Source organism: Penicillium diatomitis, assembly GCF_028827545.1.
Source record: "Penicillium diatomitis strain IBT 30728 chromosome Unknown utg000008l_segment0_segment0, whole genome shotgun sequence".
NCBI lineage: Eukaryota > Fungi > Ascomycota > Eurotiomycetes > Eurotiales > Aspergillaceae > Penicillium > Penicillium diatomitis.
The window spans coordinates 300,827-324,993 of record NW_026623180.1 but is presented as its reverse complement, the minus strand read 5'-3'; the positions used below and the strand labels follow the sequence as shown (position 1 = coordinate 324,993).

At 51.4% G+C, this 24,167-nt stretch overlaps 8 protein-coding genes across 8 annotated transcripts; 5 read left to right on the top strand and 3 right to left on the bottom strand.

The window, feature by feature from the left end:
- Window positions 1–138: 138 nt before the first annotated feature.
- Window positions 139–4,419, bottom strand: N7539_006181 (putative xanthine dehydrogenase HxA; the record flags this gene model as incomplete). Its single annotated transcript, XM_056935783.1, has 4 exons — window positions 139–1,822; window positions 1,883–3,837; window positions 3,915–4,118; window positions 4,174–4,419. The coding sequence occupies 4 exons, from the start codon at window positions 4,417–4,419 to the stop codon at window positions 139–141; spliced, it is 4,089 nt and encodes a 1,362-aa protein (XP_056788707.1).
- Window positions 4,420–5,282: 863 nt separating this feature from the next.
- Window positions 5,283–7,160, bottom strand: N7539_006180 (uncharacterized protein; the record flags this gene model as incomplete). Its single annotated transcript, XM_056935782.1, has 2 exons — window positions 5,283–5,352; window positions 5,419–7,160. 2 exons carry the CDS (start codon window positions 7,158–7,160, stop codon window positions 5,283–5,285), a joined length of 1,812 nt encoding a protein of 603 aa, XP_056788706.1.
- Window positions 7,161–8,362: 1,202 nt separating this feature from the next.
- Window positions 8,363–13,002, top strand: aarA (L-aminoadipate-semialdehyde dehydrogenase; the record flags this gene model as incomplete). The annotated part of the gene is made up of 8 exons (XM_056935781.1): window positions 8,363–8,622; window positions 8,680–8,785; window positions 8,845–9,895; window positions 9,960–10,276; window positions 10,332–10,773; window positions 10,823–12,219; window positions 12,284–12,627; window positions 12,705–13,002. The coding sequence occupies 8 exons, from the start codon at window positions 8,363–8,365 to the stop codon at window positions 13,000–13,002; spliced, it is 4,215 nt and encodes a 1,404-aa protein (XP_056788705.1).
- Window positions 13,003–13,929: 927 nt separating this feature from the next.
- On the top strand, window positions 13,930–14,784 carry N7539_006178 (carbonic anhydrase; the record flags this gene model as incomplete). Its single annotated transcript, XM_056935780.1, has 1 exon — window positions 13,930–14,784. One exon carries the CDS (start codon window positions 13,930–13,932, stop codon window positions 14,782–14,784), a length of 855 nt encoding a protein of 284 aa, XP_056788704.1.
- A 1,030-nt stretch (window positions 14,785–15,814) lies between these two features.
- Window positions 15,815–17,826, top strand: N7539_006177 (uncharacterized protein; the record flags this gene model as incomplete). The annotated part of the gene is made up of 3 exons (XM_056935779.1): window positions 15,815–15,898; window positions 15,963–16,127; window positions 16,207–17,826. The coding sequence occupies 3 exons, from the start codon at window positions 15,815–15,817 to the stop codon at window positions 17,824–17,826; spliced, it is 1,869 nt and encodes a 622-aa protein (XP_056788703.1).
- A 1,056-nt stretch (window positions 17,827–18,882) lies between these two features.
- Window positions 18,883–19,980, top strand: N7539_006176 (threonine aldolase family protein; the record flags this gene model as incomplete). The annotated part of the gene is made up of 1 exon (XM_056935778.1): window positions 18,883–19,980. One exon carries the CDS (start codon window positions 18,883–18,885, stop codon window positions 19,978–19,980), a length of 1,098 nt encoding a protein of 365 aa, XP_056788702.1.
- A 437-nt stretch (window positions 19,981–20,417) lies between these two features.
- On the top strand, window positions 20,418–22,641 carry N7539_006175 (transcription factor domain-containing protein; the record flags this gene model as incomplete). The annotated part of the gene is made up of 4 exons (XM_056935777.1): window positions 20,418–20,449; window positions 20,511–21,091; window positions 21,156–22,156; window positions 22,225–22,641. The coding sequence occupies 4 exons, from the start codon at window positions 20,418–20,420 to the stop codon at window positions 22,639–22,641; spliced, it is 2,031 nt and encodes a 676-aa protein (XP_056788701.1).
- A 126-nt stretch (window positions 22,642–22,767) lies between these two features.
- On the bottom strand, window positions 22,768–24,131 carry N7539_006174 (uncharacterized protein; the record flags this gene model as incomplete). Its single annotated transcript, XM_056935776.1, has 4 exons — window positions 22,768–23,041; window positions 23,162–23,711; window positions 23,783–23,819; window positions 23,886–24,131. 4 exons carry the CDS (start codon window positions 24,129–24,131, stop codon window positions 22,768–22,770), a joined length of 1,107 nt encoding a protein of 368 aa, XP_056788700.1.
- Between the last annotated feature and the right edge of the window lie 36 nt (window positions 24,132–24,167).

The following is a 24,167-nucleotide window of genomic DNA, read 5'->3' as shown; positions in this document are numbered from 1 at the left end:
TCTACATTACAAATCCACCCCAGATAGTGATGCCTAGAACAAGGAATGAAGTAAGTAGTTCAAATTTGTAAGGTAATCGTTATCAGAGATCATGCTATACGTCCTGAAGTCATATATGTCATGTTCAAGGCATCACTCCTAAATAGCCACAAAGAAACTCTGCTCCCCTTCCTTGGGTGTAACCCTCGCTCGCTCGATAATCGGATCAGCACAGCTAATCCGAATACGTTCAGGTGTAGCAGGGCTAATCAAACTTAACACCTCTTCCACACCCCACTGCTTCCGCGCAGCCTTTAGAGCATCCCGAATAGCGAAAAACACCGCACTGCCCATGAACAAGGGCGGCTCACCAATACCACGGGAACGCTGAATAGTGCGCAGATTCTCCCACTCGACATCTTTCAGGAGACTCACGTTGAAGACTTGAGGGATGTCGCGGAAGCCAGGGATCTTGTAGTTGCCCGGTCCGCGGGTAAAGATCTGGCCCGAGGCACGATGCCATAGACTTTCTTCGGTCGTGAAGAGACCTTGACCCTGGACGTAGGCGCCCTCGATCTGGCCGTAGTCAATAGATGGATTGATGGTGCGGCCAACGTCCATCTTGATGTCGGCGCGAAGTGGGGTCCAGTCTCCTGTTAGAGTGTCGATTTGAACTTCGGCAGCGGTGATTCCTTGTGTGAAGTAGAAGAACATCTGGCCGGAGTTTTCTCCCCAGACATACCCGATGTCTGGGGTGCGGTAGTAACCTTGGGCGGAGAGATTGACTCGAGCGAAGTAGGCTGCGTGCGCCAGTTCCGCCATAGTGGCTTCTGGCATTGTTTCGCGGAAGGGGCGAAGTCTTTCGTTGAGTTGCTCGCAGGCGTTGAATATGGCGTATCCGTTCAGGTCAGAGCTTGCTGATGCTGCCGTTGACGAAGTGTTGGCCACGGTGTTGGTGGCTGTCTCAGCGATGAACACGTTGTCTTGAGGTACGCCAAGGGCTTCAGCGGCGATCATGGTCATCTTGGTGTGTAGTCCTTGACCCATCTCTACACCGCCGTGGGCTACAAGGACGCTTCCATCGTGGTAGATATGAACCAGAGCGCCGGCCTGGTTCAAGAAGAGCGCGGTGAAGGAAATTCCAAACTTGGTAGGCACGATTGCCATGCCGCGCTTGGACCACTTGTGCTTTTCGTTGTACTCTTCGACGGCCTTACGTCGCTCCATGTAGTTGCTCTCTTCCAGCACCTGCTTGTACATCAAGGGTACGTACCAATCCTTCAGCTCCTGATTGAAATGCGTCTTTTCACCGGGCTGGTACATGTTGATCTCACGCATGCGCTCAGGCGATATATTGAGATGATCGGCAATCTCGGAGATATACGATTCAGCGAAGAAAAGACCCTGTGGTCCACCGAATCCACGGAAGGCTGTGTTGGAGACAGTGTTCGTCTTGCAGATTCGCCCGCGCACGTGAAGATTGGGGATTTTATAGACTCCATCGATGTGTGACAAGCTTCGTTCGACAACCGCGCCAGACAGATCCTGAGTGTGGCCGCCATTGGCAAAGACGTCGGCATCAAGAGCAAGGATCTTTCCTTCTTTTGTGACGCCGACTTTCCAGCGACAGAGGAAGGGATGACGCTGACCGGAGGTTAAAATGTCCTCATCACGGTTAAGCATGCATCTCACGGGTCGATTGAGTTTCTTTGCGGCGGCCGCGCAGATTCCAGCCAGCTGGATCGATCGTGTCTCTTTGCCACCAAAACCACCACCAAGTCGCTTCACACGGGACACTACCTTGTTGGCAGCAACGCCGCAGACCTGAGCAACGTACGTTTGTCTGTCATGCTACTTTATCAGCGAGCCACAATAGACATATGTCAGAGTTGGGAAAACTTACGTCTCGGTAGGGTTCTGCGTGCCACTCCACACTTCCATTTCACCGTCTTCGGGCTTCGGGATAGCCACGCAAGCTTGGGTCTCCAGGTAGAAGTGCTCTTGTCCGCCCATGCGTGACACTCCTGTAAATACGTGATCGGCTTGTTGGAAACCCTCGTCGACATCACCAGTCTTGATGTACCTGTAATGACCGAAGAAGGAATTTGCTTCAATCGCCTCCTCCATGGTCAAAATGACTGGAAGTTCTTCGTACTCAATCTTGACTGCTCTCATACCCTCCTCGGCAAGTTTTGCAGTCTGGGCCACAATCACACCGATAGGTTGGCCAGCAGTGGTGACTTTGTCGACGGCAAAGAATGTCTCATCTGAGACAGGTGCTCCCCACCAATTGGCCTTTTCGTTTGGTAGGTCCCTGTGGTCGATATAATCAACAACACCTGCGATTTCCAAAGCGGCTGATGTGTCGATACTCAGAATCTTCGCATGTGCCTTGGTCGAAAGAACAAGACAGGCAAAGAGCTCATTCTGTTGAACAGGGATGTCATCGGTATATTGCGCTGAGCCGGTAGATTGCTTGAGTGCGGCGACATGGGGCGTTGCCTTTCCGAGAATCTTTTGCTGGTAAGCGACGGATGCTTCTTGGTCCTTTGCGCCAGTGGAAATCGCTCTCTCGATCTCGGCAATGACGTCCGCGTCGACATCAGAAGCCTTCACCTCGATCAGGGACAGAATGTCATGGTAAAAGCGGTAGAAGAATCCCATGGCGAGAGACTTTCGATAGGTGGCCATGCCACCGGGAACGCCATAGGGAAGATTGAAGTCCTCCTCCAGGGCAGCCATCACCGCCTCTAATGTCTCGGGATTCGCTAACTTCTTCCCTACCAGCGCATTTTGTGCCTTCTTGGCCGAGACAGTCATGGCAGCCATGCCACCAAAGACGAGATTACAGCTGGTGACTTCATTCTTTTCAGACAATGACACGTGGAGCGCAGAGTTGACAATGGCAATATCGTCATCCTTTCGCTTGGCCTGCTTATAAGCGCGAATAAACTGCCCTCTCTCCTGAAAAACGGGAATGCGAAGACTGGCAATGATCGCATCAGGAGCCAAAGCCGTCTTGCGATAGCCTTGGAAAAACTCGGTCATCGGAATCTCCTTTTCTCCCTTGAGAGACCTTGCTACCAAGATGGTATTAGTCGCGACAAGGACGGGGTTCAAGTCTGAGATGGGGGACGCGGTTGCCAGGTTTCCAGCCGGGGATGCAACATTTCTGATCTGACGTCCCGCGAAGTATGCCAGCTGTTTCTTGATTGCTTTGAACGGTTGAGCACGGTTCGGTCCGTAACGTTCCACAGCTTGATCGCAGATTTGTTCCAAGTCGGTCAGTGATACGTTTGCGCCGATCTCGAGACAGTCATCGTGGAATGTGAACTGGCGCAATTCGGGAATATCACCAACATAGACCGAGGCGCTGTATCGCATGGCTTTGAATTTTATCTCAATTTGAGTCTCCGTGCTTCCGCCTATCAACTTGGCTTCGGGATGAATGCTCTTGATCTGCAGCAGTTGGTCAACCGTTACCGGACGGTACCACTTCTTCCTCTTGTTGCCAAATGCGAGAGGCTGGAAAGAGTGCTTGCGTAGAGCAGCCGGGAATATCAACTCGGTGTCTGGGCTATACTTTTTGAATTCAGGAGCTGGAAAAATGGGCTCCACGACTTCGGTCTCTTCTGATGCAGCAGAATTGCTCTTGCAGCAACCACCGTCCCTCTTTTCCATGCAACAGCCAGAGCCGCCGTTGGCTTTCGCCATGCCGCAATTATTGCGTGAGTTGAAGCTCTGGGCTGCGTCCAGAATGGGTCGATATCCCGTGCAACGGCACAGATTACCGTCGAATGCCTCCTCGACTGCATGCTCTGATGGGGACGGATCATTGCGCAGCAGAGCATATAGACTCTGGAAAAAGGATTATTTATCTGTCGCGTTGTACTCTATTCTAGAATAGCGAATGATGAATGGTGATTCTGACTTACCATAACAATTCCCGGGGTGCAAAATCCACACTGACTGCCATTTCCGACAGCAATTCGTTGCTGAATGGCATGCGGCTTCTTCACATCACCGATACCCTCGACAGTGATGACATGCTTGCCATCTACCGAGACGAGGGGTGCAATACATGCGTTGACTGACGCATGGTAGATCTTTTTTGTCGTTTGATTGAGATGCGAGACAACCTATTCCAAGTTAGTCCGATATAATCTCCCTTGCTTTCGTAATGAAGACACCTACGACTGTGCAAGCGCCGCAACCTCCTTCGGCACATCCGAGCTTTGTCCCGGTGAGACCGATACCCCGGAGATATTCCAGCAGGGTAAGCTCTGGATTGACAGTGTCCACGGCAACCTTTGTGCCATTCAGATAGAATCGAATGGTATCGTCCCACGTTTCCGTCATCTCGGAGAGTGACTTGAACTTGGCCTTCTCGAGCTCCAGGCCCTCCCCCGAGTCCGAGCTCGTGCTGCTTGCAGGAGCCATTTGTAAAGGATTGTGATATGAGTACGCGCAGCTTGCGATAACGGAGACGTCGTTTACAGACAGCCTTTAGTGATCATGCTGGGGATCAAGCCCTTGCTATTGCGTTCCAAAAAGCCAATGAACCTGAAATGAAACAGATGCAAAGACAAGAAAGACTGTCTGAAATCACTGAAGAGGCAAAAGATAATGCCCAGAGCGAATTGCACGGCTATAAGATCTGGAATGCCAGGGACGAGATAGCGCAACTCATCCGCGCCTCCACTCCGCTCCACCGCGGGGCCTCATCGGTGGTTTTGCGGGGATCGCCACGCGCCGAGGCGGTCAGATGCCTTTGGCCTATCAGCACTCTTCGAATGCATTCTAGATCTACAACCTGGGGTCACTTCGCTACACTGAAGCGCTATGTAGATACCACCGTGTACATTTCTCAGGTGTGATTTTACGGGATCGAGAGAGAGAGAGAGAGAGAGAGAGAGAGAGAGAGAGAGAGAGAGAGAGAGAGAGAGAGAGAGAGAGAGAGAGAGAGAGAGAGAGATCAGGAGGCAGACTACTGTATAATCTGCAGTAAACTGTTACCGAAGACCTGTCATATAAATCCAATTCGGGATTCGTGACAAGAAGTCTGAAAAAGTTGAGGTGATTTCCATCCTCGGGGATGTTTCAGGCACAGCATCGGATGCAAAAGATTGCTGTACATTATGGGTGCGAAGATAGCTTCAAGTTCAATAATATCGCGAGTCATTTCATTGCATGATTCGTGTGTATCAGGCACGGTGATCCGCGCCCAAAAACGCTTAGTATGAATGCATCTACCAGCGTCTGGAATTTGTAGAGACCTCGAGAAGGGCTCTTCGCCGCCGTGCTCATGATGAAGAACCGGAGAACGCCTTCTCTTCCTGCTCCCACTGCTTCCGCTCAACAACAGCACGGGCACTGCAGGTTGTGACCCCCTGTTAGCATGCATCTTGGAACTGTCTATCGGTAAAATGAGTGACTTACTGATACGCTTTCACAAATCGCCACACCTCGGTGTCTGCCAGATTCCAGGCCTCGGCGACATCCTTGATTTTTTTCTGATTGGCGTCTTTGCTCCTGATGACCTCGCGTGCCTTCTTGATCAGTTCATATTCCTTATCCACGCCTTGCTGGCTAGGATTATTGTTCTGTACACTCTCCTTATCGTTGGGTGTGTTGGGCTCAATAGCGTTGCCGCGGGGAATTTGGAACCCGAATTGCCACTCGAACTCATCCAGAAGCTCGGCGGGCAGACTCTGACCCGCCTCCGCGGGAAGGGATTCCACGGTCATCCACAGCGAGTTTGCGACGGCTTGATCCCCCGCAACAACTTGCTTGAAGACTGCCGCACGGGACGAGGCACCAAGTTCCTGTCCAAGATGTTCCTTCGTGACCTCAGTCACCCAGACGTCACGCTCAGTCTCCCGACGGACCTGACGAGTGGTCACCGCATCGGAGTTTTTTTGAAGACTGATCAGGGTGTATGGGTGAGGGAGAGTGCCAATAGTGAACAGGAAAGTGGTGTTTTTGAACCCCGATGGCTGGCTAATCCGCATTGGTGTTTTGCCCGAAGCGCAAGGGCGACAATCAGGTATGTTGGGTGGACAGGATTTTGGTATAGGTGACTGTGGACACTGGATAAGAGCTTTAGCCAGGCGCAGGGCCGGCTCCACGAGCGCAGTCGTGTGCTCCCGGAACGGCTTCAGCACAGCCAGACCAGCGGGGAAGGAGCTTTGGAAAGTACTGTGCAAATGAGCGTTGATAAGTTCCACTAGTTGTAGTCGACCGGATGCCGGATTCTGACTGATTTTTTCGTGAATCGCTGGATAGAGAGAAGTAATACTCGACGACTTGTAATATGCCAGTGCAGTTGGCTGCTCCACTCGGAACAACGCTGGGTCAATCGAATCTGTGAACGAGAGGGAATTGTCCTCCAGCTTCTTGACGGCGCTTTCGATTGCCCGGTTGATTTGCTGTTTCTCTCCAGAGTAGAGTCCCCCTTGGAAGTTATCAAACCGCGTAATGAACTCAGGCGCCATTCCTCGTCGCAAGGCCGTCAAAAGGTTGTCATCGTAGCGCGCCATAGGGAAGCACTCGAAGTCTGCAAGAATACCGGTGCCCATATGACCCCACGCTAGCCATCGAAACACTTCATTCTCCATCTCGGGGTTCAATTTCAATTTTTGTACAATTTCACCGTAGGGGCTTTTCATAGCATCACCTGGGGTGAGAATGATGGGTCGGAATCCTTGGGCGAACCAGGCCCGTCGCCATGCGAGCAGGAGCTTCTCATCGGCCTTCCGACTGTCCTTGAGCTCCTTGCCAGTGTACTTCTTCGGGTTGTATTGAGGATTATAGTACGTGTACACCCGTCGGCGTTCGCGCAATGGCGGAAGGACAGAGCGATTCTCGTCCAAGGTGATGGTCGAGGAGAATGGACCTTTCCATTCCCAGGTGCTAAACCATTTTGACTCGCCACTTGTACTATTTGTCTGTTCCGCTGGAGGCTCGTGGGATGGCGCGCGGAAAGTTGGAAGATGAAAATCGCCCCACGACGGGAGTTTGGGGATCGGGACGGGAACGTGAAGCTTTGCGCTGTGATCAGCTCCGTCCTCCGTCTGACTCTCAATTGTCGGGGACGGGATGGGAGATGCCGAAAATATGAAAAGGAGAAGCGCGACGAAGACTATGACCGCCAACAGACCGGTCGTTCTGTGAGGAATCATTTTGTCGAAGTGCTTGCGAAATAGAATTCAAGATTGAAGTGTGAAGTCAATCTTATCTCTCAGGGGAAAGTTGACCTCTGCCACGATCACGCGTGGTCACCTTGATGACGCCGGATTAGGCAACGGAGAGACTCGTTGAGACGACGTCGCAGCATAAAGTGATGGCTTAAAAGGTCGTCATTTCCAGTGCCGACATCAAAGCAAGGAGATCATTGTCCTGGCATGGAGCCCCAGTAAGCTCCGGCTATCCAACATGCACAGCCGCCAACGCCGTCACTCAGGACGCCAAGACCAAGCTAGGTGGTGAGCTAACGTGCCACCCGATGATGGCCTGGGGCATCTTCCCCTGCGCCGCTTGGCAAGCCCCCAGAACTCCGAAGAGCACTAGTGAGGAAGGTTCGATTGACGGTTGGTCAGGTGATCGACACGTGATCATAGAATCCGACTGTCTATTACATCATCCAGCTGACGGTCGTGAGGCATTTGAGACACATGTCCATATGATGGACTCCATACGCATTTGGTCAAGAGTCCACAGTTGATGAGCGTCGGAGGATGAAAGACTCTCCAAATCCAGGTGTATGCAATAGTCCAATTTTGGGAGTCTCGAGAGAGTTTGCTGTATCTAGGGGATTCTCACGATAGGGCCATTGAACGCCTCGATGCATTAAGTACCATGCAGCTGGGGTGGCTGATTTCGTGGCTTGTGGGACTGCAGTGGGATGTACACTTTCTTCGGATACAGCTCTAGGTTGAGAAGTAAGGTAGTCATGACAATCTTGTGAACGACCGATTAGCCCGAGCAAATTCTAGGTGCGCAAGCGGCCAGCTTGGAATCCCATGTATTCTCTGAAAATTGAAAGCGTGAGACTGCATACATAACTGAAGACCTATATCTGCGTTGAACTCCCGTCGACTGTGTCAGTAAGACTAAGAGTAAGCAGTAAGTCTGGGGCGGTGTGGACGTCAAAGCTTTGTGGGGGATTACTGGAGGCAAATGGAAAAGGAAAGCTTGGAGCGAGATCGGACTGTTTTTGCTGGTGCCCCTCCACAGTCCACAGTAGGACTCGTACTGCCGCCGGTAGGAGAGTGGGTTCGGGATTGACTCATCTCATCAACTTGTGTTGTAGGCTACTTTCGCACCTTGACATTTTTAATCACCTTCAGCATACGTCAAAGAGCAAGTGCAATTGCATGGCATCATGGCTGTGGGATCTGCTACGCTGAAAGACCGCCTGGAACGGTGGTCAGAACGTCTAAACAATCTGACTGTCTCCCCGCTTGCTAGAGACTATGACGCCCAAGCAGACAGCAAGCGAGCAATTGAGGCCTTTGAAACTCTCAAGCTCTCGCGAGACACACAATCTGCATTGCAGAAGCTGTGTGGACCAACATCCTCCCAATTTACGGTGTTTCTGACTGCTTTTGTGCTACTCGTCGCTCGATTGACCGGCGATGAAGAGTCCGTCATCATGTTGTCAACGACCCTGCATAGAATCCCCAACTGACTCGAGAATAGTATTGCAATCGCGACGAATCTGGCAGAGGACTCACGCCCATTTGTCCTGCGTGTCTTCTATGATCCTGCCGAGTCATTCACCCAGCTTCTCGCCAAGGTTCAAAAGGTACGGTTTCAAGTTCTTACTTGGGCGGTCTATCTCTGACATCATTGCTGTGACTATAGATCTTCGACGAGTGTGCTTCGGACATCGTTCCTTTAGGAAGCCTTCGGTCATATATCAAAGACAAGTCGAACTCAGAACGTACCCCTGTACTCTTCCGGTTTGCAGCGTACGATGCCCCGGCCGAATCCCAAGAATATCCTGCGAACACATTCGATAGCACAGATCTCGTCATCAATATCGCGAACGAACTGGGTGCATACTATAACCAGCGACTCTTTTCAAGCGCACGAATTGCCACGATCCTGAGGCAATTGGTTCAGATTGCTGACAATGCCGCTGCAAATCCTGATCAGGCCGTGGGTCGCATCGATATGCTCACGGAGGAACAGCGTGCCCTTTTACCTGATCCCACGGCCAATCTCAATTGGTCGAAGTTTCGTGGTGCAATCCATGATATCTTTGCTGAAAATGCGCAAAGGCACCCTGAAAAGCTTTGCGTGGTAGAGACCAAGTCAAGCACCTCCCCACAGCGCGAGTTCACCTACCAGCAAATCAATGAGGCTTCCAACATCCTTGGACACCACCTTGTGCAAGCCGGCATTGAAAGAGGAGATGTGGTCATGGTGTATGCTTATCGTGGTGTGGACTTGGTTGTGGCCGTAATGGGTATTCTCAAGGCCGGAGCTACCTTCTCCGTTATCGATCCTGCCTATCCTCCCGAGCGACAAAATATCTATCTTGACGTGGCCCGCCCGCGTGCCCTGATCAACATCGCCAAAGCGACTGCTGATGCAGGTGAACTCTCAGACATTGTCCGAACTTTCATCAATGAGAATCTGGAACTGCGCACTGAAATTCCGGCGCTCGCGCTCCAAGATGACGGTACCCTGACTGGCGGAGTCAAAGGTGGTCAAGACGTATTCGCTCAACAGACTGACCTCAAGTCACAACCCGTTGGTGTCGTCGTGGGTCCTGACTCCATCCCAACACTCTCGTTTACTTCGGGTTCGGAAGGTCGTCCCAAGGGCGTTCGCGGTCGCCACTTCAGTCTAGCGTATTACTTCCCTTGGATGTCTGAGACTTTCAAGTTGTCAGAGCAGGACAAGTTTTGTAAGTTTACGGTCAAACTCTGAACGACAGGGGGGGCATCTTCTGACTATAAGCCTCCGTTTAGCTATGCTTTCCGGAATCGCCCACGACCCGATTCAGCGTGATATCTTCACACCGCTGTTCTTGGGCGCTCAACTTCTCGTCCCTGCAAAGGAGGACATTCAGAATGAGAAACTAGCGGAATGGATGCGGGACTACGGCGCCACTGTTACTCACCTCACCCCAGCCATGGGTCAAATTCTCGTTGGCGGTGCCTCCGCTCAATTCCCAGCCCTTCACCATGCTTTCTTCGTCGGTGACATCTTGATCAAGCGGGATTGCCGTTCGCTTCAAGGACTTGCTCCCAACGTGTCGATTGTGAATATGTACGGAACTACAGAGGTAAGAATCTGGCCCTTTCACGAAAACCTGGTCTGTTGATGCTGACGAATAACAGACACAACGAGCCGTCAGTTACTACGAAATCCCGAGCTACTCGAGTCAAGAAGGCTTCTTGGACACCATGAAAGATATCATACCGGCTGGCCGTGGTATGGTCGACGTTCAAATGCTGGTGGTCAATCCATTCGACCCCACTCGAATGTGTGCTATTGGCGAAGTTGGCGAGGTTTACGTGCGAGCGGCCGGTTTGGCCGAGGGGTATCTTGGCTCTCCTGAGATGAATGCCAAAAAATTCTTGACAAATTGGTTCGTGAAGCCCGATCACTGGACTCAGAAGGAGACAGGGGGGATGAGCCTTGGAGGCAGTTCTATGTCGGACCCAGAGATCGATTGTACCGATCTGGTGATCTGGGCCGCTATACTCCATCTGGAGATGTTGAGGTTTCTGGTCGCATTGACTCTCAAGTCAAGATTCGAGGTTTCCGTATCGAACGTAAGTTAGTCCAATGAAATGTGAACGACGGCACAAGACTTACATTTCTTTAGTTGGAGAGATTGATACTCATCTTTCTCGACACCCCCTTGTGCGCGAGAACGTCACTCTCGTTCGTCGTGACAAATTCGAGGAGCCAACGCTTGTCAGCTACTTTGTCCCAGACATGAACAAATGGTCACAATGGCTGCAGGCCAAGGGCCTGGAGGATGATGGTTCTGGCGAAGGAATGGTGGGCATGCTCCGCCGATTCCTACCACTACGCAACGACACCCGTGATTTCCTCCGCAGCAAGCTTCCTGCCTATGCCGTCCCCACTGTGATCATTCCGTTGAAGCGTATGCCTCTCAATCCCAACGGAAAGATTGACAAGCCTGCCCTGCCGTTCCCTGATACAGCCGAACTCAGTGCTGCTGCGCCCCGCCGTCGCTCCTCTGCCATGCAAGCTTTCTCAGAGACCGAACAAGCTCTCGCCCAGATCTGGGCCAAGCTGATTCCCAATGTGACCGCTCGTATGATTGGATCCGATGACTCGTTCTTTGATCTTGGTGGTCACAGCATTCTTGCGCAGCAAATGTTCTTTGAACTGCGCCGCAAGTGGCGCACCGTGGACATCAGTATGAGTGCTATTTTCCGTAGCCCGACCTTGAAAGCCTTCGCTGGAGAAATTGACCGTCTCTTGGATGCCGAGGCCTTCGCGACTAGTGATACAACCGAGCCAAGCAACAGTGGGCCTGACGACGGTTACTCAAAGGATGCACGTCAGCTCGTGAATGAGCTTCCCGCGTCATTCCCCACCCGAACTGAGGAATTACTCGCCTCTCCGCCAACTGTCTTCCTTACTGGTGCTACAGGCTTCTTGGGTGCGCACATCCTCCGCGATCTTCTTACGCGCAAGTCTCCCTCGACTAGGGTCGTCGCTTTAGTTCGAGCCAAGGGCGAGGAGCAAGCTCTGGCTCGTCTCCGCTCCACTTGCCAAGCGTATGGTTTCTGGGATGATGATTGGGTCAACCGCCTGGAAACGCCATGCGGTGATCTAGGAAAGCCTCTATTTGGCCTCTCTCAGTCAGCTTGGGATGACCTCGCAGGTCGTGTGGATGTCGTCATTCATAACGGTGCCTTGGTTCACTGGGTTTATCCTTATTCTACTCTGAGGGGCCCTAACGTTCTAGGTACGATTGATGCACTTAAGCTGTGTGCCACCGGCAAGGCGAAACACTTTGCCTTTGTCAGCTCTACCAGTGCCTTGGACAATGACCACTACGTGCAAGTGTCTGAGCGCAGTCTTGCTGAAGGCGGTAACGGAGTAAGCGAGGACGATGACATGGAAGGCAGCGCCGTTGGTCTTGGTACAGGCTACGGCCAAAGCAAGTGGGCTGGCGAGCACCTTGTCCGTGCAGCCCGCTCTCGCGGCCTCAAGGCTAGTATCATTCGCTCGGGATATATTCTGGTGAGTTTCTCGTAATCCTTGTCCTTATTTTGTTGCGGGCATACACTGACTGGACGCTCTATAGGGTGACTCCACATCCGGTGTATGTGTCACGGACGACTTCCTTACTCGCTTTTGGAAAGGCTGCGTTCAATTGGGCTCGCGTCCGAACATTGGCAATTCTGTGAACGCATGCCCGTCAGACTATGTCGTACGAGTTGTGATCTCTGCTGCATTCTACCCGCCCGCCAACAAGACCGGTGTCGTCCACGTGACTGGACAGCCACGGCTCCGATTCAACGAGTTCCTCGGTGCGCTCGAGACTTATGGCTACCCCATCAAGCAAATCGATTATATTCCCTGGGCGTCCTCCCTTGAACATTATGTCAACGATGGTCAGCACGACGATAAGGAATCTCAGCATGCGCTGTAAGTTGCGGCTCCTTCGCTTTTCCTTGCTGATTGCTCAAGTTGGGAAAAAAACCCTGGCAACTGACTTCATACAGGATGCCTCTCTACCACTTTGTGGTTTCTGACCTGCCCTCTAACAGCAAGGCTCCTGAACTGGACAACACGTGGGCTTCCGCGGGACTGAAGACCGACACGGCGTGGTCGGGAGTCGATGCCTCTGCCGGTGCTGGTATCACTGTTGAGCTGATCGGGCTCTACGCATCTTACTTGGTGGCCATTGGTTTCTTGCCCGCACCTACAGTGGCTGGCGCGCGCCCTCTGCCGCCCGTGCCCATCACTGAGGAACAGAAGAGAATGATCCTCAGCGTTGGTGGTCGTGGCGGTGCCCCTTGAAATGTAGTGTCGGGTGTATTGAGAATGTGATACGATCAGCTTTGATTTCTGGTCTCCCATACTTGTCTTGTCTTTCACATGATTGCGGATTTTGAGTTTCAGTTTGTCTCCCTCTTTTCTTTTTCTTGGTTTTTTTTCATCCTTTTGCTGGGGCGCGCAGTGGTGGGAACGCATCGGTTCAACGATTGTATATAAAAAAGTTTTAGATACGTCACACATCCAGATGAAGCTGATTGATTGGACAATCGCCTGCCTTCTGAACGCCCTCCACCACGGGCATCGCTAAAGTTACCGTTCCGCCGGGACTTGAGATTGGGAACTCTTGGACTCTGGACTCCGGACTCTGCACGCCGTTCCTGACGTCTCTCTTCTGCTTCCGTCCCGGTCAACCAAAATCGCAAGCCGCCGATCCCGCCAAATTCTCCCCTCAGAAGAGACCATTGGCCCCCCACCCCCAACTTTACAACCTTCCCAAGGCGGCCCCTCCCTCTCACCATTCATCCAACACTATCGCCAAACGAGCCCGCGAGAGGGTCTTTAAGTAGTACGAGTCGCATCTCCCTCTGCTACAAACTTTTTCTCTCATTCAGTACCCCCTTCGCTTCGTTTCAGATCAATCCGTCGCCATGTCTGAAGGTACGTGCACCGCCGATCAACCATAGATGATCTTGGCGCTATTCTTCGTCAACCCCATTCCTTGCCTCTTGTTTCCCAACATCCTTCCTTATGAGTCATCTCTTCCGCTTTGGTCGGATACTCGCGGTCGACAGACAATTGCAGAACACGCGGAACTTGGATGGTTGACAGTTCTGTCTTCTCTTTCTCATACTCCCGCGCGGTGCCTGAGTGCTTCAGTCTGCTCTCTTTTCATTGGCCCTGGCCCCCTGAACTGAATACCCGACCCCTCGTTTGTCTCCACCGTTCGTCATGAATCCCGGAGGACTGGCAATGCAATTCCGTTGTTTCGCACGCGCGAGTCAGGCTGTGCACCCGATCGCGGGCCTCCCGCGACTGGCACCAGTCAGACATTCACTGAACACTACTTTCTCACGTGTCTCTTCCTTTTCAACCTCAGCCCCTGCCTACTGCGCCAATTCCCAATCTCCACCGAGCGCCTCTGAAACTAACAACAAATCTTCCCTGGACTCTACAGACAAGTACGTCGCTGGTCTGCGCCACAACAAGAACTGGGCCGCCCAGACTGCGCGAGAGCATCCCGATCTCTTTCCCACTCTCGCCAACGGACAGCAGCCGCAGATCCTGTGGCTCGGCTGCTCTGACTCCCGATGCGCCGAAACATCCATGCTGGGTCTGCTGCCCGGTGACGTCTTCGTGCACCGAAACATTGCCAACATCTTGCACCCGGGTGACCTGAGCTCGGGTGCCGTTATTGAATTCGCCGTCAAGCACTTGAAGGTCAAGCACGTCGTTGTCTGCGGGCACACATCCTGCGGCGGTGTCGCCGCCGCCATGGGAAGCAAACAGCTGGGAATTCTGGACCCCTGGCTGCTTCCTTTGCGCCAGGTGCGAGAGCGCAACTTGGCTACATTGGAGAGTCTGCCTGTGGACCAAGCTGCCGAGAAACTGGTCGAGCTCAATGTCCGGGAAAGTCTGAACATCGTGACTCAGAAGAGCGTCGTGCTCGAGGCTATCCAGGAGCGTGGACTTCAGGTCCACGGCCTGATTTATGATGTCGCATCTGGTGTGCTTCGCGAGTTGGATACCACCGATTCGGATGAGGTGATCAAGAAGCGATTGGTAGCGTTCAAGCTCGAGGAATAATGTCTCGTGGGAACTGTGCAAGTCTGGACATAGAATCGCAGTGTGTTTTAGGTTTTCTTTTTCTCGTTCATTTTCGCATTTTAAGCATGTACATCAAGCGGGTGGGAGGGTTGAGGGCGGAGGATATAGGAAATTGAAGTCTTCGCAAATCAGCTTCTACAACTGAATGATGATTGATGAGCGTTGTGACCGCTGTCCCGAGATCTTGGACGCCAATGGTGCCGAACTTGTGATACTACCTGAGGTAGCCTGGCCGAACGGAGTCACTGTGCTTTCGATGGAGACGACAGGCTGGAAATATATACTCGTATCTAGAGATTAATGGCAGTATGCCTGAGGCCAATGCTCCGGCCTCCTCGAGATCAGATATTCGGGCCGTCGGGTCCTTGAAGCCATCTAGTCGCTGAAGCAGGCCTTACTAAACCAGTGAGAAGTCAAGTTGCAGGACGAGGTGGACCACTGGCCTTGCTGAAACCCTCGACTCAACCTAATATTGATATGCCGCTTAACGAGATGAACCGGAGAAGGATTCTGCCGTAAGCAAGTTCTTAGTCTTCTCATAGCATCACTTCACTCTCGACAAGACTCGAGGATATTGTTTCCTTGGCACCAGCAGTCGTCAATCTCGCCATCGGTAACATCCACATCCACATGCTGGATCATTAGTAGTCTAACCCAAAGAAGCTCCCGTCAAAAGCGCTAAACCGGCCAAGGAGGATCGCCCGGAAAGGGTCCGCCAAGAAGGTCCACAGCAATTTGGCGTTAAGACAATTGAGGGCAATGATGATCTTCAATTATGCTCGATGCACAGGCTTCTGCTCGCAAGTTTTGCACACATTGAAGCGTTCCAGTCGTGTCAAAATTGACCCTTGATTCATCCCTCCCAAGTGTCCCTGAGCACCCCTGGCTTGATCACGCTAGTGGAGAATTGCCGCCTCTCTGACGCGCTTCGCGAATCCGCGATCCGTCCAGACTTTCTGGTCTCTTTCAGGGCTCACTGGAGCTGACCGCATCGTTCCCTCGACAGACCATGTTTTGGCTCGGTCTGCTGGTTTTGTCCTTACATCAAGTTGTCGGGCAATATACAGACGACAACTTGAGATCTTTCGTGACGGTGAGTGGGGTGCACTCCTTTAGTTTTCTCATTGACCAACACTGGTCTTATTCGTTTGTCTTAGCTTCCGGACGTCCGAGCTCTTAGCTTCGACATCACATATTACGACCGCAGTCGCGTGGCGCCGGGATACTGGTTCGTCTCACCGTACTTGCACATTGAGCCTGATCAATCGACTAGCTTGTATGAACCATATCAAGTTGGTCCACATATCTATGATCAAGATGGGGTATGTAATCGTCAGCATCTGAACAACCTTTGAAACCCAGAGGTTCCACATCAGCTAACATGAGATTGTCTCAACAAAGCAACTCATCTGGACCGGGTCGCCAAAGTTCGAGAATCGGAATGTATTCGATTTCAAGGTGGTACACCGTATCGGCAACAGGCCATATATCTCTATGATCCTGCAGTACTCGCGAGACCACAGTGATCCTGGTTATGGAATCATTTTGGACAACAGTTATGAAATCTTCAAGAAGACCCCGTTGAGGCAGGACCTCGGGGTATTCGATATCCACGAATTCAATGTTAAAGACGGCAAGAGCGCTTTGGTGACGGTCTATCTCAGCGAAGAGATCGGTCTGGAAGAATTCGGTCGAGCAAACGAGAAAACTTGGCTTGAAACCGGTGGCTTCGCTGAAATTGATTTGAGAACCGCCGAAGTCTTGTTTTCCTGGAGATCCTACGATCAGATACCCCTGAGGGAGACTGTTCATTACGACCGCTCATCGCCAGCGGAGGGCCTTCCTGGGTGGGATTACGTTCACATCAATTCAGTTGATAAGAACGACAACGGTGATTATCTCATCTCAATGCGCTTTACGAATACTATCTATCTTGTCAATGGAAAAGATGGTCATATCATGTGGCGTCTCAACGGACAACACCGTGGCGACTTCGAGCAAGACTTCACTTTCTCCAAGCAGCACAATGCTAGATTCTTGAAGTCGACAGGAACCCACCACATCATTTCCTTTCTCAACAACGCATCCGACGAAGAATTCGCCGAGGAACAAGTATCGTCAGCCCTCATCATCGAGGTCGAATCGGGCACAGTCCCCATGACTGCTAAAGTGCTTCATCGCTACGATCGTCCTGACGGCGATCTTACCCGGCTTCGTGGTAACTCACAGGCGCTTCCCAATCAGAACATGTTCGTTTGCTGGAGCCAAGGTGGCTTTATGACGGAGTTTTCGCTGGAAGGCGAACAGCTCATGAGTGCTCGGTACAAATCTTCGCGATACTCCAATTACCGGGCCTACAAATTTGAGTTTGTTGGCCAGCCTCACACCCCTCCTGACCTTGTCTCGTCTGTGCTGGGAACCGACGAGTCGAACCTGGTGACAAACATATGGGTGAGCTGGAATGGCGCTACTGAGATCGCTTCTTGGAAATTCTACGCAAGAGCGTCAGAGTTCGACTATCCAGTCATGGTCGGACGTGCCTCAAAGACGGATTTCGAGACGATGTTCACTGCAAAGGGATATCTGGATTGGATCACTGCCGAAGCTGTCGATCGGAAAGGCCATGTTATTGGTACATCGGAACTTCACCGAACGAAGCATCCGGTTTGGAAGACCTCTGGTTGGAAAGGACATGGAGCCCAGCCTCAGCCCATCAATCCGACCACAATATATGCCGGCGTTCCTCTTAACTCTAAGCCAAGCGTGGCCGACTCTGCAGCTGTCGATGCTGCTCTGGAGGCCAATTTGCACAAGGCTACATTGACTCTAATGAGCACTTACAAATTCATTCGCAGTATTGGTAGTGCCCTTGTCTTGGTCTTGCTGTTGGCCCTGACGATTGCTCTCATAGCTATATGTATGCTGAGCCGTGGCTGGCGAGTGCGACTATATCAGCGTGTCCCCACCGAGGAGGAGATGGTCGAGCAGTCCATTCAACTTCACCCGGAATCGACACATTGACGGTTTTGTCTCGAACCTTACTTCCACGGGCGGTCAGGTTTGAGGTCTGTGAGCTGAACACTGAGCAGCCTTGTGAACTGGAGATAGAGACTGCCTTCACGCAAGGGTAAAATGTCCAGGTCATGTGCTTGCAATCCAGGTCTTGCAATTACCCTTTCCCCGTTGTTGCCCAACTTGCTGCGTCTTTCTTTTGGTTTCTTGCTGAAAGGGCGCTGTCTCGTGATCCACAAGATTCGTGTCCTGTGCACACTGCACACTGTACACCGCACAACAATCGTGCTTCAAGGATCCTCTGTCTACATTTCCGACGATACTCCGGTGGGCCTTTGGAAGGCCGACGTGTCAAGCCGGCAGCTGCGGGGCATGCAATTGCTTACGCAGTCTAGGCTCTATCGGTGTCTGTTCGACGTTGTTGATCCTCGCCATTGACTCTACCTAAGCTCTTCCACAGCCGCCATTCGAAGCTACGCACGGGGCGGAGTTGATTACACAGAGCGACGTCAGACAGAGCCGCGAGGAGCCGCGTGTTTCAGGACTACGGAACGTTTATTCCAGTTGCTGGATTGCTCCTACGCATATCAGTAGGGGAGGAAAGTTCGGGATGTCTGATTTATCAGCAACATCTCCATTTCAGTTGATTGCCAATCGCAAATTTTTTTTTCTAAAATAGAGAAATGGCCCACCGATTACATGAGAATAATCCCGATCAGAGTCGGGACCGACCTCCTCCTGAGGGTCCGACTCGCCCAAATTCTGGATCGCAGGTCTCGGGAATAGCTTTTGTGTGTCATTCCCGACCGAAGTTTCCATTCCCGGGCCCCCCTTGCGACAGTCCAGTTTATTCCCGTTGGTCCTGTTATTTAGCTGGTTATGGGTGACCCCGTTTGGCCTCCACACCAGAGACAAGAAAAAAAAAATAAGATCACAGCGTTCTCCATATTCTTAATTCACAGGCAGTCTTTTTCATCTCTTCACGCTCAAAACATTTGACCTATCAAATCCGCTTTGTCAAAACACGAAAGGAAAACCTGGGGTCAAAACACGGTAGAGCACATCATGCCCTCAACCAGTCTTTGCCAAGACGAGTCATGTCCTCCATACAGTCTCATGGACGATTATAGCGAGGGCGCTCACCCTCAAATTCTGGAAGCTCTTCTCCGCACGAACTCAACGCAACAAGTCTCTTATGGAGGTGATGATTACTCCAATCAAGCCCGGGAATTGATCCGCCAACAAATCAATTGCACCGAGGATGAGGCGGATATTTTCTTCGTTCCCAGTGGAACTTCTGCCAATCTTATCTCTATAGCGAGCTGCCTCCGGCCCTATGAAGCTGTCATCACCCTAGAGTCCGGCCACATTGCGAGCAAAGAGGCAGGTGCAATTGAGGCCACAGGCCACAAGCTCATTCTTGTTCCTGCCGTCGATGGAAAGATGACTCCGACCAATCTACGGAAAGCATTCCAGCAGAATCAATTCTACCCACATATGGCCAAGCCTCGCTTGCTCTACATCTCCAATGCTTCAGAGACTGGGACAGTCTATACCAAGCGGGAACTGACAACATTGTCAGCTCTCTGCCGAGAATTGAATCTTTTGCTCTTGATTGATGGCGCCCGAATGGGCACTGCATTGTGCTCCAAGAAAAATGACCTGACCTTACGGGACATCTTCGAGCATGCCGATATCTTCTGGATTGGCGGTACCAAAGCTGGTGCGTTGATGGGAGAAGCTATCGTCGTCAAAAGGGCTCTCGCGGAAGGGTTCATCTTTCATCTCAAGCAACACGGTGCTTTGCTGGCGAAGGGCCGTATTTTAGGAGTTCAGTTTGTGGAGCTATTTCGAGATAACCTCTTCTTCACGTTGGCTACTCACGCCAATGCCATGTCGGAGAAAATATCCGCCAACTTCGAAGCTTTGGGATATAAGCTGGCAGCGGAAACCCAGACGAATCAGGTCTTTGTCACTCTGCCTCCACGCTTGATCCGGACGTTGCAGGAGAGATTCAGATTCTATACCTGGGACCATTTAGATGACGGACAGGTGGTTGTGCGACTTGTCACCTCCTGGGCGACAGATGAGTCGCAAGTTGACAAGTTTAATGCATCGGTGCTACAGTGGACTGTGGCGAACAAGGGCATCAGCGTTGATTAGGAGAGGACCTTTTGCATGATAGAGCTCGTACAACCCTGACTCATGACTTATGAAATACATATAATATCACCCAAATTAACGACTGCCAGATCAGCTGTAGAACATACACTTTAAGTTGCTTTATTGGCCCCCTTACATACTATACTTCGTGGAAGAGTTACTCGAATCTGGAAACCATTTAACTTTACCGATTCCCTTCGCTGGGTGTTGGACATATCACATGACTATCCACTTCCAGTGTTGCATGGACACCTGAGCTTTTGGGGTGATTTCTTCCCTTCATCCTCTTGACTGCCGTCCCCGCTTGTGCATTTCGCGGCAGCTCGGCACAATTTCAATAAAACACACCTACCCTGTTCAATTGAGAGAGCTCTCTTCAATGGATTCTACGGCTCGATTATTATCAAACTGGCACTGACCTGGCATCAGAGAACTCAATGAGGCTCTCTATATCATGTGATGCATGCCGGTAAATCTAATCATTTTGAATCATATACTTGCATGCCCGCTGGTGACTGACATCTTCTTAGGCGAGCCAAAGTCAAGTGCGTGCATGAGGGAACCCCTCCTTGCCAACGATGTCATAGAAACAAAACATCAAGCTGCACTCTCACAGATCCTCGCGATGGACGCTCAAGAGAACCTAGCAGAGCAGTGTCAAGAGGAGCATCACGTAAACGCAAGGCTACCAATCAACCCCCGAGTGCTCAAATCATTGAGAGACAGCGCAGGGTGAAACCCTGCGCTGCCAATGATGACAGAAAAGATCCGATCTCGAAGCTTTCTATATCAATTGTCATCAGTGCAATCGAACTCTACAGGAAGAAGTTTCCCATTGCCAACTTCCTACACTATCCCTCGCTGATTTCCGACGTGTCGTCAAATTTCGAATCCATCGACCCTGTCTTCATTGCCTCGCTTCTGTCTCTTTGCGTCCGGTTCATCACGAGTGACGACCTTGACGATGAAGAGGCCTTTGCAGATTATGCTCGGAAGCAACTGGCTTTTCGAGTCATGGAAGCTCCATCGCTTTATCTCGCTCAATCTTTGGTCATGATCTCGTTCTACGAATGGGGCACCGGCAGACCGTATCAGGCTTGGATGTACAGCGGTCCGTACAAATCTATCGCCTGAGACAAGCATTTTCTTGAGTAGAGAGACTAATCGGACTACAGGAATGGCAACGTACATGATACAATCATTGCTCAAGATGGCAGACGACAGCATGGAGCATAGCCCACACGAATTCCACGCTTCGCAAACTCAATATGAGCAACTTGTCAGAACCTATTGGTGCAACTTTGCGCAAGACTGTGAGCTGAGCTCGGGTGCAAGACAACATTTTGCGCTTTCCTTTTCCCAAATTTCAGTCCCATTGCCAATCAGTGATCGAGAATTTACTTTTAATCAATTACCGGAACGACGGCTGATGCCTGTCGATCTGAATAACAAGTGTCACCTGGCAAATAACCTCACAATCGAGAATGGGTTGACCATTGTGATCAGAGGGTTTGATATTTTTGTGCGAATCTTACGCTTTGCCAACGAGCATCGGCGTTCCTTGGCATCTTTCAGTTCGGAGGAGTCGCCCACCTTGCCACTTCGACAGGATTGGCATCAGCTCAAGGCTGAGCTAGAGGAATGGCGGTCCCTCCAGGATAGGACTGTCAAATACCCCGAGACGAGTGCCCATGCTCATGTTTCTTTGGGCTATGGAGAATTATTTGCGTACATCAATCTACTATATTTCATGAGGTATGTACGTCTTCCCGTCCCCTGCCTCCGTCCCGCTTTCTCGAGCGTAGTGGCATACTCATCAGGCACGTCCAGCATTGTGTTCCTTCACCGTGATCGCTTCTTGTCAAACATCAAGCCTCATTCCGTGGTTTTTCAGGACATGGCCGACGATGAGCAATATCAACCCGAGACCGTCGAACAGCTCTTTGAAGCAGCACAGCACATTAGCGGCATTCTTTCTGCACTTGAAGCCTGCGAGGCCTCTGTGATGACACCTTATTCCGGATTCAGCATTTTCGTCACAGCGCATATCAATATGTACGGAACTCTGATCCCACAGCACTATCCCGGGGGACTGGATCGTGCAGAGGCCGAGAAAAATCATAACATGATGTATCTGGAACGACTGAGCAAACTATGGCCGGTCGGCCGAAGCTGGGTAAGTCGAAAGCCCCTTGGTGCCTTTCGTCAATCGCTCTCTCCGACAAGCTTTTGATCATTTTCTAGAAACGAACTGTGCAGGATGCAAATCGATTCTATGAAACAGTGAGAAGCACGCAGGCCCATCCAGGATCTGGAATGCACAGCCCCAGGCGATATGCGCTAGCGGGGACTTTGGACGAATATGGCGATATTCGGGTACGACCGAGTCGCGAGCACCATGTAACACGATCGGTGAGCACAATGGCCCAGCTATCACCGAGTGCGCATCAAGATCCAGGCAGTTCGCTTCCCCCGACGAGTCACCAAGGCGATTCTCTCTTTTCGAAGGATCCACCCAGTATTGGAAACCATCCGGACCTCGAAACGGATATCTTTCAGTGGCCGTTTATCGATGCTTCTTGGTCGACAGGATTCGATGCGGGCATGGATGGGTTGTGGCATCACTCGGGATTATTTGATCAAAATCCCAGCATGAGGTAGCAATTCAAGTTCGATGATGGCGGTGGTATTTCCAGCGCAGGGCCCTTTGAATCATCGATCGCTTCACCAACTTCTTCAAGCCATAGGACTTTGAATATTGTCTGACACTAGGCGACCGGTTCTTATTCAGGTCCGATCTTCTGTACGGACCGGTTCAATGCCGTGCAAAGCTCCCGAGGCAGTAGTGAAGTGACTGTGGTCGGTCTGACTCTCGTAGTCGTGGATCGTACTGACGTGACTCGCCGAGTGGGCGGGATGCGGAGATTTACGAGCACGCATCTGCACAAGCGAATTACTGCTGTCGTATCGCTTTGACGAGGACGCTTTCCGGTAGTGGGAGATGAGGATGTTGACGGTGGGGAGACAGGCGCAGACCAGTCCTATTCCTGCTTCGGCATTCCTGATCATTGTGAGCATAGTTAGTTTGCGTTTTGTCCTTTGAACAAGCCTTGGCTTGTCCCTGTCTGGTTACATGAGCCCCAGGCCATTTTCCTCCAACGGTGAGATGGAGAAGACTTACCCAGACATAATGACGCGAATAAAGAACATACTCAGATCGTAAGATTCTTGATCCCTTGAAACTAGAACCACACGGTAGATACTAAAGCCGGTTGCCAGACCGCCAGCGCCCAGAATCCCAATGACACGAAGCTTGCGATTTCGCGACATTTGCAAAGACCACGTCAAAGGCAGCGGCAGTACCAGAATGACCATGTCGCTTATGGCACTGATGACCGCATCGGCCAGAAAGGCGGCGCGTTGGTCAAGACACGAGTCTTCAATCTCCTCCTTAGTGCCTTGCCAGTAGAGCGACACTGGGTTGCATATACGGATCTTGATGACCAGGGCGATGGTGTAGTAGATACATAGACCGGCGAGGAGGATGTAGATGAACCAGACTTTTCCACGATACGGGGCAAAGATGCGCGTGAGAATGGCCAAGAGGGCGATTTTGACGCAGAGGGCCATTGGACAGTATATGATTGTTGAGATCCAGGTGAACTTTTTGAAGTTGGTCTGTTCGTCTGGGGTGAGCTCGTCGAAGTGGTAGCCGCCGCCATTCTGGCCGACTAGGTGAGATGAGCCCGGAGTTCTTCCAGTGTGTTGAGCGATGACGAGGAAAAGTGATGAGCAGACTTACGGACAATCCCAATAGCACAGTATGCTATGAAGAGTGCCTATGGCACAGCGGTCAGTCTGAAGGTTCTTATTAGGATTTGCAAGAGTGCGTCTGATGGACATACCCAGGCCACAGCACACGCATCTAGAGCAAGGTAACCCAGATTAGCTTCCAGCGCCACAATGATTGAAGACACGATTCCAAGACCGCCCGATGCAAAAAACTTACAATCTTCCGCGCCAAGACCCATGCGAAATCGAAACCGAACGTAGAATCGCAACGCTACAAATATCGACACGATCGGAATGCAGAGACACTGCGTGGCCAGATTTATCGTATTGATGGCACTGTACGGATGACTTGACGCCATTGTCGAGGATCTAGCGACCGCGGTGTCATTTGGGGA